The following is a 17713-nucleotide window of genomic DNA, read 5'->3' as shown; positions in this document are numbered from 1 at the left end:
GCTGGCCAACTGCCTTGACTCACATTCGGAAGGTTTGCAAGAGAGTCTAACACCATTTACAAAATAAGTCACCCTGTGTGTAAATGAGACAGAGGCTATCAAAGGTGAAGCTCGTGGAAGTGTGTGCTTCAGAGCCGTGTGGACGTGAATCTCCATCCTGACTCCCTCCTGCCAGAGACCTCAGATCCAACTCAGTCTCCAGGCTTCAAGGCGAGTGGGGGGGGGGGGGCGTAACCAAGAGGTCTGTAACCACTGCCTCAAAGGGTCGTTACACAGACTAAATGAGAACACTCAAGTGCACCCAAGATTGCTTAATTCTCCTTCTTCTCTTGGAGGAAACAGAACTCTGTGCATCTATGAAGAGTCAGTTTTCACAGTCCTACCCTGGTTCTCAGGTTGCCTAAGAGCACAGCAGAGGCAGAACGCAGGGGCCTCATGAAATGATGCTCCCGTCTCTGTTCTTCCGAGAGAGAACCAGCACGTACGGAGCAGGTTACAGGTTCCGTGCTGACCGCCTGCCCGGACCCTTACAGTTGCTTAGTCCTTACATCAGCTCTCCACACTTAGCCCAAGGGGTTGCCGCCCTCCGTCCACACAGAGACTCAGGACACGCACAGGCACACCACACAGCCAGCGTGGCCTCCGCTCTCCTCCAGCACTGACCACGCAGACACTGACCTGAACTAGGTAATCCCTAGGTAAGAGAGGGAGCCGGACATGTTCCATCAGCTTTGCCATGTGGTCTAAGCGAGTCTCCTTCTCATAATTGATCCATGAAATCACAGCTTCGAACACCTAGGAAGAAAAGAGAAAACTTGCTAAGAGCTGCCTCCACTCAGACACCTGGAAGGAAAACAAAATTGCCAGGCATCCACATGGGCCATTCGTCTAAGACTTGGTGTTTAGGACGAAAGTCGAGAAAGCTGTGACTACTAGCTGGCCTATCAGAGAGCACGCGTGTAGAATGCTAAGCCTGCTACCCCAGGTGTGCAGTCATCACGGCTCATACTAAAGTCGGTTCTGACCGTCACTCAAGGGTACAGCTGCACAGTGCAAACTGCAAACCATGACATAGTAAGAGTCCCAGAAGGACCAGAAGCCTTCAGAGCATGGTTTTCTTTCCTCCCTGCGTTTATTTCCCAGGTAATACAGAACGATGGCAGTAAGATTGCCCTCTGCCTAATGCTGGCCGTGGTGACGAAAGGGACACAGAATGCCAGAGAACAGAACACCCTCCTTGGACTTCTCCTTCGAGAAGAGACTTGACTTCTGTGCAAATCAAAGCTGGGGAGCCTGGAATGGAAGGGAGAGACTATGATTCGCTTTGCACGGGGGTTGAGTCCAAATTCAAACTCCACGCCATCACGCACACACAGACTGGCAAAATCCAGACCTGATGAGGATGAACCAACCAGCAATCTTGAAATGAAGACGTACAGTTTTGTGGGACAGAGGGGATGTGGCGAAGCCAACAAAAATGAAAAAATGCACAAAGTCTTTGGTCAAAAAATAAAACCTACCCCTTCTAGGGCGAAAGCCAAAAGGCTCACTTAAATGGGCAAGAACACGTGTCCAAGTGTCAGCTGCGATACTCTTGCAGTGGGATTTTTAAAAAGAAGGACCTGAAGACCACTGAGGAAACAGTGGTTTTTGCTGTTAAGGAGACTAAAACATGGGCTGGAGAGATGGCTCAGCAGTTCAGAGCACTTGTTCTCGCAAAGGACCCAGGCAGGTTCAGTGCTTAGCAGCCACATGGCAGCTCACAGCCCTCCATAACTCCAGCTCCAAAGATCTGATATCCTCTCCATAATTAACCAAATTCTACACTTACCGTGTTTATTTCACTGTTTTGCACACTCTACCTCAATAGCAAACAGTGCTACTTTCAAAATACAGTAACAGATCATAGCAGAGTAAATAAAAATCAGAGCCAAGAGCATGTGGCTACCGTAGGGAGTACAAGCCAGGCTCTTCTGTAAAGAAATCCACCGCCTGGTTAAGTGTGGGAGAATGACAGAACTGAGAAAGCTGTTTTTGCAGTACCGCCATAGGAACTGACTCAGTGGGTGCTAACACCAGAAGCTGTCTAGGAATAAGAATTCTATTCTCAGTGCAGCACCCTCTCTGACAGATACAACCTTAGACAAGGATCAAGCATATTAAATTTACTGCCAGTAACACAACAAACCTACGGGTTTTTTTTTTTTTCGTTTTTGTTTGTTTGCTTGCTTGCTTGTTTTTTGTGGCAGGGTCTCTCTGTGAGATCCTGGCTGCCCCAAGTAGGCCAGGCTGGCCTTGAACTACAGAGATCCTCCCACCTCTGCCTCCTGAGTGCTGGGATTAAAGGCGTGTGCCACCACACCCAGTCATCAAACTTGCGTTTTTATTAAAGTTTCTTGTGTCATTCTCACAATGCAATAACCACAGAGGCCAGAGGAGGGCATCGTCTCCCCGGGACTGTAGTTATTATGAGCCACCAGCTGAATGCTGGAATTTGAACTTGGGTCCTCTGCAAGAGCAGTCAGTGCTCTTAACCCCTGAGCCATCTCTCCAGCCAAGAATTTCATTTTTAAAAACAGATCAGAGCAGAACTAATGGGCAGCATACATGTGCAGGTGTTTTTTCTTTTCTGAATGCAATAAGCTATATATTAATTAACCATAAACAGACGAATATCATAGAAATCCTCCTTGCATATCTTAAAAGGCATAAGATCAATAGAGTTTTGTCCCTTAGACACAGCCGTGTTTCCTGGTACGTAATAGTCACTCAAATGCTCTTGCCAGCGAGGGGCCGGATGACTGAGTTCAGAGGATGCCTATGATGAGGATGGGACACTTGGCCGGGCTGAAGTGGAAAGCCAGGCTGGGAAGAAGGGGCTGGAATCTTGCTGGGTAGCATAGAGTCAGAGTCTGGCAGAGAAGCCTGGCTTATTCGGGGATGTGGTGGGCTGTTGCCACGCTGCCTGGCTTGCACGCTGTCCACACCTCCTCCTTTCCGTGTTATCTGTGAACTCCTACAGGATTGAGAAGTCTGCTGTCTGACTCCTTCCTCATGGAGTGTGATACCAAGTGACTGGCTGACAGAGCCTGGCTGAGGAATGGACTTGAGGCCTTGGTAGGTTGGGTGACGGATCACCGTTTTCCCCCACCAAGCAGCCTAATCTCTGCTTTAAAGATAAAAGTACGAGGGCCACTCATCCAACGCTGGGATATTCCAGTTTAGCTCTCCTTTGGTTGGACCGGCCTAACCGGCTCTGCTCAGTTGCGCTGTTAATCTGCTCAGCTGTGAAAGCCACAGCCAGTAACAGCACCAACTCCACAGAGCCTACCCAAGACCACACGTCTCTTCCACTTGGGCGTCATGCTTGAAAACAAACAAGTGGATGGGCAGAGAGCTTCAGCCCTGAGTGGACTGGAAGTCGTCCCCGACGGCTCTTCCCTCAGAGATGCCATTCTCCTGACTGACCTCTCGGGACAAGCAACAAGTCAAGGCTCCTGAGCTCTATAGACTTAGCCAAGCCAGAACTGGAAAGAGGCAGACGTGTGGTCCCCTCAAACTCACCTGTGATTTCCCATTTGTTTTTTCCATTAGTCCCAGCTGCCTCTCAAGTGTCTACTAGGCCTGGGTTGGCAAAGTACAGCCCACAGGCCAAATCCAGCCTGCACCTGTTTTGCAAATGAAATTTTGCTGGAACAGCGCCACGCTGGCTCAGACTCTCCAGGCTGCTTCCTACACAGCAGCAGAGATGAGAAACAACAGAGCACAGGCCCTGAAATGCCAGAAACTTGTACTCAGGGAAATCTACAGCTATCCCAGGGCTCCAGCCATGGGACGGGGTAACGCTTACTCGGTGACATTTCCATGGGTTCCTCTGCTACTCACGCTTGGGGTCTCACTCTCAAAAAAACAGGGTCATTCCCTCACTGATGTATGCTGCTGAACCAGTTTCTTGGATGCTATAAGGGCAAAAGAAATGAGGCGAAGTTTTTACTGTTCTGGGCCCCTCAATCCTTGCACATAAGCCGTGACTTGAGAGCACTGGCTAAACAGCCACCCACACCCTGGTCACACAGGCTGCCAAGTCCGGCTGGATCTGAATGCCTCGGGTAAAGGGGGCTGGAGGACTGAGCGCTGATCTAGCTTTTGGTGCGTAGCTTGAAAATCAAGAAGGCAGACTCCAGCAATAGGTAGGACAGGACTTTGGTAAAGTGACCCTTGCAACAGGAATCGGAGGCGAAGCTCACTAAACAATGCCAAAGAAAAAGCTAGGCTCCTGCCCATGGACCCGGTTGCTGATCAGGACTGGAGGATTCTGATCAGGGACGTCTTACAGGCATAACCTCATTTAATCCACACAAAATTTCCAAAGGAGGTGTCACGATTCACGTGTTACAGATGACCAAACAGCCTCGGGGAGTGACAAGTTAGCAGACACCACACTGCCAGGGAGGAGACCCAGATGCAAACTCACCTAGAGCCCCAGACCCCTAGTTTGAGTGCTGGGCAAAGAGGTGCATCTCAGTCGCAGGTAGCTTAACCCTGTGCCGGCTGCAGAGCTGGAGGCCAGGTTCTTAAGTCTGGAATCCTAACTACAGCCATCCACACTGCCAAGGGACATCATTCTAGGGGAGGAACGGGGGCAAGGGCATTTTCCAAGTCTACTGGCACACTTTTAAATTGGGGGCTTCTTTCTGTATACAAGAATGGTCAGGTTTTGTTTCTTTCCTTGATTTTTTATTTTTTAAAATATTTTTAATGATTTATTTATTCTTATGTTAGTGCATTGCTGTTTTGCCTGCATATATGTCTGTGTGGGCGTGTCAGATCCCTGGAACTGGAGTTACAGACAGTTGTGAGCTGCCATGTGGGTGCTAGGAATTGAACTTGGGTCCTCTGGAAAAGCAGCCAGTGCTCTTAACTGTTGAGCCATCTCTCCAGCCCTTGATTTTTTTTTAAATATTTATTTATTATGTATACAATATTTTGTCTGTGTGTATGCCTGCAGGCCAGAAGAGGGCATTACAGATGGTTGTGAGCCACCATGTGGTTGCTGGGAATTGAACTCAGGACCTTTGGAAGAGCAGGCAATGCTCTTAACCTCTGAGCCATCTCTCCAGCCCTTGATTTTTTAAATTAAAATATATTTACATCACTTTCCAGCTTCCCTTTCCTCCATCCAAACCCTCCCATATTCCCCTCCTACCTCTCAAACTCATGGCCCCTTTTAGTGCATGCACATACACACGCACGTGCACACACACACATACACACACATACACAATCTACTGTGTCCATTTAGTGTTGCTTGCGTGTGTATGATTTCAGGGCTGACCTAAAGCATTGCATAGGATATAGCAGGATTCCTGGGCACCTTACAGAGCTTGCTGACAATAGACACGAGACACAGAGTGCAAGGGAATGGTTTGGAAAATGTACTTTTTATGTCTGTGCAAACATCCAAGCCTCAGTAGTGAGTTATTGCCCCCTCCTTAACTCAGAGGAAAAGCCGGAGTGGATAACCGCAGGTGCTGGCAATCTTCCAGGTCCTGCAGCTCTCTCTCTCTCTCTCAATTGTTTGACTTGCTTTTCTTCGCGTTTTTTCTCATATGAAGGCGTTATACAACCCTTAAAGTCGCTCTGCCCCATTAGCAGTTCAAGATTAATTTCCTACAAATCAAAACGACTCTGAGATTTTACCTTACATCTGTCAGAAAGGCTAAGATCAAAAGTATTGCTGATAGCTCGTGCTGGCAAGAATGTGAAGCCAGGGGGACGCTCCTCTCCTCTGCTGGTGGGAGTGCAAGCTTGTACAGCCACTCTGAAAACCAAAATCAGTTTTCTCAGAAAACTGGGAATCAATCTACCTCAAGACTTAGTGATTGATATCACTCTTGGGCATATACCCAAAGGACACAGACCTCAGGGTACAGCAGGGATTCCAACAGCTCACCCTAGGAAGGGGAGTTCACCGGCTCAGTCACTGAGAAATAACCCCTTCATGGAGATCAAGCCCAGCCTCCCAGCCCCTGCAGCCCTGGTGCGGGAGAATTGTCTGCCCAAGTCCCAGGCCTGAGCCCAGGTCCTAAGAATTCAGATGGTAGAGCCTCTAGCACTGATGTCCCTGGGAGACAGCTCCAGTTTCTCCCAGGAAACAAAGTATAACAATTAGACACTTGAAATGTATAATACAGAGAAATATAACCTGGAGTACATGAAAACGTAAGTTTTAAGAAACCTAATCAATTTCTTTCTGATCCATGACTGAAATGAAAGCCACACCCCCTCAGTGTCCGTTCAGGGCCGCCTATGAAAAGCTCCGTTGTCTTAGGGTTTCTACTGTTGAGCTAAGACACCACCAAGAGCTTCAGGAAGGGAAGGGTTAATTGCAATTTATAGCTGGTAGTCTAGCATCCAGGGAAGTCAAGGCAGAAACTCAAGGTAGGACCCCATAGGGTCACTGCTTACTGGCTTGCTCCCCATGGCTTGCTTAGTATGCTTTCTTATAGAACCCATGACCACCTGCCGAGGGATGGCACCACCCACAGTGAGCTGGGCCCTCCCACATCAATCATCAGGCAAGATAATATGCCACAGCCTTGCGCACAGGCCAATGGCATTTTCTCAATTGGGGATATCTCCTATTGCTCACTACCTTACTTTTGGAGACAGGATCAAATTCTTATTGAACCAGGAACTGCCAGCTTCGGCGAGAACACTCAGCTAGTGAGTCCCCTGGGTCCTCCAGTCTCCTCTCCTCAGCACCAGGGTTATGAATACGCACTGGATGCCAGCCCAGCTCCAACACAGGTGTTTTGGTATCTGAACACATGCCTGGACACGAGCACTTTACCCACTAAGCCGTATCTCTAACCTTAAGCAGAAGGAATTTTTAAAACAAAAACCAAATAAAGAAGAGAGAGAGAGGAGAGATTGATACCTGCCTGCCTACTAGTACCCCTGCCCCCACCTCCACCCCGCTCCTCTCCTCCACCCTACCCCCACTTTCACATGCCTGCTCTTTTCTCCGAAGGAGTATTGAAATGAGTCCAGTCATCTGGCCTAGGGCAGGTCCAGCCTCAGCCTGCCTCCCTCACTCCTACGGGGAACATCATTTGAGCATCCTCATGATGTCAAGAACTGTGTACAGCCCTGAGATCACTGTGGTACCCTTGTCTCTAGGCCACACCCATGGGAGAGCATCCCTGAATGGGCCCTGAGCCAGCACCACTAACGCTACCAGTGGCCAGACAGGGAGTCTCAGCAGGATTCCTAACAGCGGCACTGATGGGATCTTCCAGTAAAACGGTATTTTCTGTGCTCTCGGCAATTCCGTGAATGGTTCACTCCTCCCAAGAACACCGCTGCAGGGTAAACGCTGCGCCACCGCTACCCACTTGTACAGATGAAAGTGCTGAGCCTAGAAGGGTCTTCTAGTCTCTTATTCAGCAAATTCTTTGTCTCCCACGAGCCTGGCATCAATCTAGAAAACAGCCCACACCTCTGACCACGTGGTGGACACATTCTAGCAGGACAGAAGTTGCTTGTGTTAGCAATTTATCAGCTCTGAAGAAGCGAGCTGTCTCCACCCGGCCCGTGCTGCAAATATCGGTCATTAACAGTAAAGCACCTGTCTCCTCAGCTTCAGGAAGGGCAGGTGAAGTTTTTCCAACTTTAATGTCTGAAGCCTGCCTGCACTTTATAATACATTCACAAGAACCCTGTGAGCTACAGGCAAAAAAGTAAGTGTAAAGTATAGCTAGCTACATTAACTGTTTAAATGCAGATTTAGACAAGTCCAGGTTATGTAATTATGAACCCAGTTAAATTTCAACTTAATATCCCTAACATTACTTCAAATACATTTTTTTAAAAAACCCAACTATGAAACAAAATTGAAAGGAAAAGCTATTGTGTGTGCCAGACTTCACTTCTCGCATCCAGTGCAATTACAGGAAGAGGAGCCATGAAATCTGGGGCACAATTTCCAAAGCACAAAGGATGGCAAACACTGTCAGAAGTTTTTGAGCTATTTAGCTCCCAGCAATGTTAGATCTACTAAGAAAAATAAAACTATGAGTTTTAGGGGTTGGAAAGGTGGCTCAACGGTTAAGAGCACCTTCTTCTCTTGCGTAAGACCTGGGTTGGTCTCTCAGCATCCACATGGCAGCTCACAACCATCTGTAACCCCAGTTCCAGGGAAGCCAACGCCTTCTTCTGGCTTCCATAGGCACCGCATGCGCATGGCACGCAGACATGCAGGTGGCACACAGACATGCAGGTGGCACGCAGACATGCAGGTGGCACGCAGACATGCAGGTGGCACGCAGACATGCAGGTGGCACGCAGACATGCAGGTGGCACACAGACATGCAGGTGGCATGCAGACATGCAGGTGGCACACAGACATGCAGGTGGCACACAGACATGCAGGTGGCACGCAGACATGCCTGTGAATCTCTGAGTTTGAGACCAGCCTGGTTTACTCCAGGCCAGCCGGGGCCACACAGTGAGAGACCTTGTCAGAAAAGGGGTGTGAAGGTGGGGGCTAGTTAATAAGAAAATGTAGCTACTATTTTTTAAAACCCTACTATTTAAATATATATATATATATATGGGCATGGGAGCTTTACCTGCATGTGTATCTGCCTGCCATGTGTGTCCCTGGAGCCTGTAAAGGCCAGAAGAGGACAGCAGACTCCTTGGACGGGCGTTACAGTGGTTGTGAGCCACCATGTGGATGATGGGAACCAAACCCGGGTCCTCAGAAGAAACAGCCAGTGCTCTTAACTACGGAGCCCCCACACTCTCCTTTTTGATAAGCCTCACTCTTCAACACATTAGAGCAATTAAAGGACAGATAATATTTGTATTAGTAACTTTTCATGTCCCTGTGGCCAGATTCCTGAGAAGAAATGACTTAGTGGAGGAATAACCTAGCTGGCTCACGGTCCGAGAGCAGGTCTGTCATGGAGGGGAAGGCACAGCAATAGGAACAGCGTGAAGCCACCGTGGCAGGAGCATGGAACTCCTCATGGACAACTTTGTGGACCAGGAAAGAGAGGGAAAGGAAGGCTGGCACTCGGCTGGAATTCCCTCCTCCCCTTTGTGGTCAGTCTGGGATCCCAGCCCACAGGAAGATGCCACCCATAGTCAGGGTGTGTCTTCCCGCTCAACTAATCCTCCCTGGGAAAAACCCTCCCAGACACATCCATAAGTCTGCCTCACTAGTGTCCTGGGACTAGACTAGGTGTTCCTCCTCCTCCTCCTCCTCCTCCTCCTCCTCCTCCTCCTCCTTCTCCTCCTCCTCTTCTTTTTTTTTTGTTTTTTTGTTTTGTTTTGTTTGTTTGTTTGTTTTTCTAGACAGGGTTTCACAGTAGCTAAGGAACCAGTCCTGGAACTAGCTCTGTAGACCAGGTTGACCTCGAACTCACAGAGATCTGCCTGCCTCTGCCTCCCGAGTGCTAGGATTAAAGGTGTGCGCCACCATTACCATCACCAGCCCACCTCTTGCCAACTCAACACCCAGACATATCAGTTTAAACCACAGCTTTCCACCCATGGCCCTGAAAGTCTCCTATCACCCCATAAATAAAGTCACAGAGTAAACAATCCCAGCCCAAAAGAGAGGAACAGGAGGCTAGGAAAGAAGCTGGGACCAAAGTAACGTAAAACCCAGCAGGGAAAAGACAGCCACTTGGGGCCTCTGGCATCATGGCTGACATGAGCAGCCCCTGCCCTGCAACACTGTTGCTGCTCCAGCTGTGGCCTCTCTCCAGGGTCAGCTCCACTCAGTATCTTCAGCTTCCCTCAGCCAGCATCCTGTTTCTGGCGTCTACAGTTGGGGATCCCCATTGCAACCTCTCAGCTTCCATTCGAAGCCTTCCCAGGTGTTCTCCAAACTGGGAATCTGATCCTGCTATCGGTGGCCTGGCCTTGGTAGTTTTCCGGAACTTTCCTCACTTCGAGTCTTGGATGTTGCCAAGACCAGTCCCATGCAAGTGATGTCAGTCTGCTGCTGGCTTATGGTGCCACCTGGCCCCTTGGACAACAGCCACAGCCCACTGTACCTCTGTGGCCGAACCTGGGAAAAGCCTCTTCAGGTCGCCCTGCTTGATTGGGTTGTCTTGGTTTAGGCATTCTCTTTCTGACATTGTTTGCTTTCAAACGCATTTTTACTGTTATACCCTGAAGCTTCCAATGGGGGGAATATTGCTCTTAAGGCAATTTCCTGCTGCCCCAATTGCAAAGTGTGGGAGGTGTGTCCTAAATGACACTAATCTTTTCTACCGTTCGAGCTCTATGGCCACCCCTGCCTGGTCTGTGCTGTCTACATACATGTTCAGCTGCACCCACATTCCTTTCCTCGCCGAGCTACACATTTTCCACATATTTCTGTGCTTTCTCTCTCTCTCTCTCTCTCTCTCTCACACACACACACACACACACACACACACACACGCTAAACCTAACTAAAAGCAGGGAGCAGCAGCCACACCACAGCCTGAATGTTTTACTGTCCGGGAACTGCCTCCTCCCAACAACTTAGTCCGTTTCCTGTAAACTTAGTCTCACTCCCGCGCTCAGGACACAGGCAGAAAGCAGCCAGATTCTTTTCCAGAATGGAACATGCATGTCTTACAACCTGGTTCCTCGTGTAGCCCTTTTGCCCCCTAAAATGTGAAGAGTACCTTTTGATTATCTACATTTTCAGCATCAGCCTGGTTTCCTAGATTCCCCAAGAGAATGGCCTGCAGGGCATGCTGGGCTAAACTCACAGTGTTCTAGGTGTATGCTAGCCTGAAGCTGTAATCTCTTTCACATCCCCCAGGCTGAGTAGTTCCAAAGCCCCAGCAACCCCAGGGTCAGATTTATTGCAAGAATGACAAGTTTTCTTAGTACCAATTTCTGTATTACCTGCTTTCTTCATTAAAGAACAAAATATCAGACCAGAGTCTATTTAAGAGGAAAGAGGTTCATTTGGCTACAGTCTCCTGTCATGCAGGGAAGGCTGCTGGTTCACAGCTCCACAGAACAGGAAGCAGAGAGGAAGGCTGGCACAGCATTTTCCACCCCCCTTTGTATTCAGTCTGGGACGCAGCACACAGGATGACGCCAGCCATACTCAGGGTAGGTCTTCCTCTCAACTATTCCTCCCAGGGAAGCCCTCACAGACATGCCCACCACACTAACACCCTAGGTGCTTCTTAATCTACTCAAGTAGACAAGTCAACTATCGCAATTCTCTTTAGGACAAGTGTCCCTAAATCTGAAAGCCCTTACAACTTCCAGGGATGGTTTGTGCGCAGAATTTCATCAGCGCAACCATACATATACACACACTAAACTCGACTTTAAAAAGAGTGACTCCTCCCTAAGTACACGGAGCAATGAGAGCCACTGTAAATCCATGTTTCCCTGCTATGGGAAAGACGCAGCTGACTTAGGAACACACTTTAGTTGTCTATCACCTTAGCCACTCAGCCACCTCGTCCCACAAGAACATATTCTAACATTATCATAACTTTGTCATATTGGCTGCATCATCATTAACAATGGGACCTCAAAATACAGAACTGTGGCAATTCCGTGGTCTTAGCGGAAGTGCCTGAAAAGGAGGCGGCCCCTGCACTGAACCGCGGAGTATCCTCCAGGCTGATGGACGACATCTTCAGCAATTAGGGAAAGGCTGAAACATCACCGATGCAGAGCCAAACTAACTGGGGCTGCCTTAGCCTCTTCAGTTGCTGCTTACCGGAGCTGGAGAGACGACACAGCAGTTAAAAGCACCAGCTGCTCTTCCAGCGGACCGTGGCTCAATTCCCTGCACCCATGTGCTGACCCTCAACCATCTATAACTGCAGTTCCAGTGACTTCATCGCCCTCGCTGGCCTTCACGGCCATTGCCTGCACACGGTGCACACACAGGAAGGCAAAACACCCCGACACATCAAATACACAAAAATTAAAAACTAAGCAAAACCAGCCTTTCTGTGCCCAGCTCTGTGTGTCACCTAACATCTCTGTGACTCTTGAGTAAATTCTTCTGGAATATACAGACAGACCCCGAGTGTCTAAGGATGTTACCCGCTAGCCTCTGAGGCCCACGGCAGAAGTCCTCCCACCTTGCTACAACCTGCCAACCTGATGTCCCCACCAATGTATTTGAAAACCGTGTTGATTTATGGCTTTCTTTGTTTCGCTACTATAAATATTTTTAAAGACTTCAATAGATTCCTCTGTTAGAACACAGTATTTGGGGCAACCTGGGTCCGCGTTCCTGGGCCATGGCCGCTCATGTTTGGCTCCAGGAGAAACCGTCTTCTTCCTTTTGTGGTCAGAGCTGTGCCGACAAACATCACTCACTGAGCACCTGGAGAACGGCGCTGGGTTTTTATCTGTCCCTTCCAGTTCTCACACCAACTCCCAGAGGGAGGTGCTCTCGGTGTTATTTTATATTTAAGGAGAATTCCCAGGGTCACACAGACAGCAAGCAGAGACCAGGTCCAGAGACTGAATCCTGAGCCTGGTGGTTTCCTGGGTGCAGTGAAGCAGCTGGCCCGGAACCTTTCACCCTGCCACCGCAAACAGACTCACTGCGCTTTCTGAGCAGGACAAGCATGCATGGATTCTAGAAAGCCATGCCCCATAAGCAAGTTGGGGAAGAAATGTTTTAAACAAATAAAGTCTAACACACTCTACATCATCGTCCACTGAGGGACGCCAAGGCAGGAACTCAAGTAGAGCAGGAACCTGGAGGCAGGAGCTGATGCAGAGGTCATGGAGGGGTGATGCTCACTGGCTTGCTCCTCATGACTTGCTTAGCCTGCTTTCTTTTTTTTTTTTTTTTTTTTTTGATTTTTCAAGACAGGGTTTCTCCGTAGCTTTTGGTTCCTGTCCTGGAACTAGCTCTTGTAGACCAGGCTGGCCTCGAACTCACAGAGATCCGCCTGCCTCTGCCTCCCGAGTGCTGGGATTAAAGGCGTGCGCCACCACCGCCCGGCTTAGCCTGCTTTCTTATAGAACCCAGGACCACCACACCTGGGGTAGCCCCATCCACAATGGGGAGGGCCCTCCCATGTCAATTACTAAGAAAATGCCCTGCAAACCTGCCTACAGCCAGATCTTATGGAGGCATTTTCCCTATTGGGGTTCCCTCTCAGATGACTCTAGCTCGTGTCAAGTTGACAGAAACTAGCCAGCACCGCTCATATCTTTCAGCAGTGTCCATCTGGCAGCAAACATTCAGCCAGGATGATAAACAGGCTTAGCAAGAAGCACAAGTGTCCACCTAGCTTCTGGGGCTACAGCAGGGAGAGCCTGCAGCCTGGCTGGAGGCAGTGCTTTCCCTGAAGAGGGTGTTTCTACAGTGCTGATGGCATCAGAGGCCCCCAAGCCCAGGGCAGCGTCTACTTTGCTATCCTGGTCACCTGATGGATGTCCGGAGGAGCCACAGTTCTAAACACAGCTGTTCTCAACCAAACTTTCCTCCAGACACACATGCACCGTCAGAAAAACCACTGCAGTATAAACTCCTCTGTAAGTGTCTCTCCTTGAACGTTTCCTCAGGAAAGGGCCTGACACTTGAATGTTGAGTGGACTAAGAGGATTTGGGAAGAAAACCATTTGAGACTCTCTGGGGATGAAGAAAATACCTGAGATGCGCTTCCCCAGCATTGAGAACTCACACTGCATTGTGGGTAAGCCTATCTCAGAGCTAAGCACAACAGAGAGGAGGAGGCACACGGTGAGTGTCCTGGGATACAGAAGAACCAACCAACCCCACAGACGGGGAAGGGTGGAGGTAACCTTGGCTAACGCTGAGTCCCTCCCGGCCACTAGTTCACCCAGACGTCTTATAGAGGACATCATTCCACTCATCCCCACAACCTCCTGGAGGAATGTGTGATGGGACTGGGGCTGATGCATACAGTCAACGTAGCTCTCCCAAGATCACACAGCTGATTTGTTAATAAACTAGAGACGCGGTGTGGCCCCTCCTGGCCAACACCTGGGGTTCATGTGATTTTTACCGCCCTAGACACAAACTCCTGGAGCAAAGAAATTCTTCCTGTTGCAGAAAGAATCTAATCTGTGCTTCTCTTCTAGAACACAGGACAGCAGCAATGCCTGCACCCAGGGCTGCAACGCAGGCAGAAAGAACTAAAAAGACAGAAGAAGGACTTGGTGCTGGGTATGGCCACGTGAGGGCTCAGTCATTATCTTAGCACCCAGATACGTCTTTAAAGGGGTCAGAGTGTAGCAGGCCTTACATTTGTTCAGGTTCGAAAGGATTCATGTTTTACCAGAAGGGCACAGTACCTTCTCTTCTGAAGAGACAGTCAGCTTGTCACTGGATATCAAGCTGCACACCTGGTCCAGACTTAAGCTCAGAAACTCTTCCCCCAGCATCACCTCCGGGAAGTGCTGCTCTGCTCCAAGACAAGAAGTGAGGACAACAACATTAGACCACGTCCAAGGTCCGTGAGCGACGATGCCACAGCAGCCACTGCTCCAAGACAAGAAGTTAGGACAACATTAGACCACGTCCAAGGTCCATGAACGACGATGCCACAGCAGCCAGCGGGAGTAGAGGCTGGAGAAAGCTAGAAGATGGGGAGGGACAGAGAAAACGACAGCATCCCGGCTGTGGGGGGAAACTGGACTTTTAACTCAGAAGTGAAGGCATGGATCGTCCTGTGTTATCCTGGACAACAGGCGAAAGTGGGGCAGAGCGATCTGAGTTTGTATTTCATCCACGCTCTGGAGACTGACAGCCTCGCAACAAAGCCTCACTGGGACCTGCTTACATAACGGAGCTCATTCGCTGTCTGGGCACAGCGCAGTGCCCCCTGCAGCTCAGCCACATAAAAGTGGAAGTCAGGAGGCAGCATGGCTCTTTCCAAACCTAGCCTGCTCTATCTAGTGAGTCTCTGTTTGACAGGGATGTCCGGTTTAGTGTTCACCCAGGTAACAACAAGTTGGCTGCACAAACACGGGGAACTGTCCATCGCAACCAGCCTGCACAGCTGTTAAGAGAAGGACAATCTTGGAACAGCTAAAGCAAGACAAATTCCACAGGCCTGGGGTCCACAGAGGAAAAGAACAAGAGATAGTTTTGGGCCGTCATCCAGAGCGCTGTGTTCACTGAAAGGCTACCCACTTCGGAAAGAAGGACCTAGGTGCAGGCCTGGCTTCGCCGTTTATGAGTTGTATTCTTGGGCCAACGGCATCGTTTCTGTGGGTTTCACGATAAGAGCCCATATGGAAGTGTTGTACCAGCGTTCCCCATGTCAGCTTGCCCAGACGGCATTTTCCAGTTCAGGCAGCTCTGAGGCTCACGAGACCCTCCCGTTGGCCCTCGGTCTCCTTCCACTTCTGCTCCCTCACCACCCCCTCACCCCGTTCCCCCAGACTGACAGTCTCTTGGATAACTCTAACAGGATGCACCCCCAGTTTCCCACTAGAGTTGCCCTGCCCAGTCTGGCAGATCTCTCAAATGAGATTTAGCATCCTCCAGCCCTAGAAGGCTTCTAAAAGACTGGTAAAGCTCTGTAATGCAAAAGAAAATTCGAGCACATTAAATCCCTCTCACGTTTGTTGCCTTCTAAAGAGTTGAAAAGGAACTTAATCATTAGTATTTTTAATGTGTGTGTGTGCTTATGTGTATGTGTGCTTGTGTGTGTGTTTGTATGTGTGCTTATGTGTGTGCGCGTGTGTGTACCTAAATGTACGTATGTGTACCATATGTATGCAGAAGACCATAAAGGTCAGAAGAGGGCATCAGATCCCTGGGACTAGACAGACTGTAAATCAGTTGTGAGCTGCCATGTGGGTGCTGACAACCCACCCCAGGTCCTCCGCCAGAACAGTAAGTGCTCTTAACCACTGAGCTACCAAGCCCCTGCTCAAATCATTTCTTACAAAACTTATTTCTAATTTTAGATTGAGAAAATGTCGGGCCTAGCAAGCTCCTAGCGAATTCCTCCCTTTGTCTGGGTTACCCAAAGGTTAATATTTTACTCTTAAATGGGGATTTATGAACTTTTTCTTTTTTTCCTCCTGGGTAGAAGGTAGCGCTGGTCAGCCTGATAACATCACTGTGGGTGTGACTGCCTACCATGGCGCTCAGCGACGTTACCCAGGACAAACCTGGACGTCAGACTCTTGGCGAAGGGGGCAGCTGTCGACGGTCTTGTTCCTCTGAGCCTTTGGCTCTTAGGTTTCAGGGAAGACTTACAAGCCCACACACCTAGCCTCTGGCCATCCAAGTTTAGCTCGGTTGCCAAAACATGATGGATGGAAAACAAAAAGCGTGAAGAGGACAGGAGGTAAAGAAGCAAACGTGTGCTGAGAAGAACTCCCTGCGGAACCTGAGGCCAGAAGTACCTGGGCTTGGGGGCAGTTCCCACTGCGCGTTCTTCATGGCTGGGGAGACAAGACAGAAGGCCCCGAGATCAATGACAGCAGAAAACAGCCCTGAGGACCAGTGTGGGTTGTCAGCCCAGGTCCCTCCCTGCTGCAGTGGGCTGCTTCTTACCCTCCGAAAGCCCCCTTAGAAGGCCATGCGCCACGGGGTGTCTGGTGGGGAGGGGCACCAAGGGGAGTGAGGAACAGTGGCTTCCCATCCCAGGCTGGGATTCAGGGACCCAGGAGAAATGCAAAGGATGAGAAAAAGCATCCAGGATGATGGCTATAACTGCTTGTGGCCACCCCTGAGCCCGAGAGGACTGGACATGATGCCAATGCAAGGCCTTTATACTGGCTCTCAGGAGGCAGGTCAGCACAGACCTCTTCCCGAAGCTGAAGGTGTTTATGCTCAAGATGAAACTGAATTCTCATGGAGCAAGAGATGCACTTGTGTTTACAGACCAGAGAGCAACACGTGATTTCTGGCAGCAAACCAAGAATGCTGGAGAGTTCCAGAGGAAAGTGATCCGTGCCCGCGGTAACAGCACCGCATCTCCCGCCAAGATTGGATGCAACTTTCTTCTAAGGGCCACAGAGCCTGTGTGATGCTGCGCCCCTTGCGGCCTTAAAATAAGAAGGGGGGAGAAATAAGTACACTTGAAAGGGGAAAAGGAAGGGGAGGGGAGGGGAGGGGAGGGGAAGGGAGGGAAGAGAAGGGAAAAAGAGAGGGGAAGAAATAGAAGAAGAGAAAAGGCTGGGGAGCAAAGAGGGGGGAGTGGGGAGTATCCTATTTCTCTATGCAGTCTGAGGAGACATTAGCCACAGTCTTCGGCCCCGAGTCACCTTCTGTAAGCCACACTTTAGAAACAATGGGCTTAAGAGACATGAGGGCAGTTCAGAGGTTAGAGCACTGACTTCTGCAGAGGACCCAGCACCCACAGGGTAGCTCACAACCATCTGCACCTCCAGTTCCAGGGGACCTGATGTCCTCTTCTGGCGTCTGTGGGCACTGCATGTGCTGCACAGATGGACATGCAGGCAAACAGAGTCACAATCTGTTTTAATTTTTTTAAAAAAAAACAAGATTTTTTAAAAAATCAAGAACGATTTGTGGCACAAAACTGAGCTTCCTGGGAAGAAGGGCATCCCCAAAAGACTGTGGACCCGAGTTAACCCCTCTGCATGCCCCCCAGAAGCACCCACTCTGCCTTCTACAGGTGTTTAACAGCTGCTCAATTTTTCTTTGTTTTGTTTTGAATTAGGTGTATTTTATGATTTTTTTATTTTGGTACTTTGTATATTG

General features: G+C 49.4%; 1 protein-coding gene across 1 annotated transcript in view; it reads right to left on the bottom strand.

Moving 5' to 3' along the window:
• Positions 1-17713, bottom strand: part of LOC121453466 (kelch-like protein 3) — a 115878-nt gene that overhangs the window by 34165 nt on the left and 64000 nt on the right. The window contains exons 6-7 of the mRNA XM_041660269.1: positions 14323-14432; positions 679-795 (exon numbers count right to left, since the gene is read on the bottom strand). Of these exons, the coding sequence (XP_041516203.1) occupies positions 679-795; positions 14323-14432 (227 nt within the window). The remainder of the gene's footprint in view (positions 1-678; positions 796-14322; positions 14433-17713) is intronic.

This window comes from Microtus oregoni, unplaced genomic scaffold (assembly GCF_018167655.1).
Source record: "Microtus oregoni isolate MIOR12 unplaced genomic scaffold, Mior012 000011F_ref0000422, whole genome shotgun sequence".
Lineage (NCBI taxonomy): Eukaryota > Metazoa > Chordata > Mammalia > Rodentia > Cricetidae > Microtus > Microtus oregoni.
The sequence above is the reverse complement of the archived record's forward strand: the minus strand, read 5'-3'. Positions and strand labels throughout refer to the sequence as shown.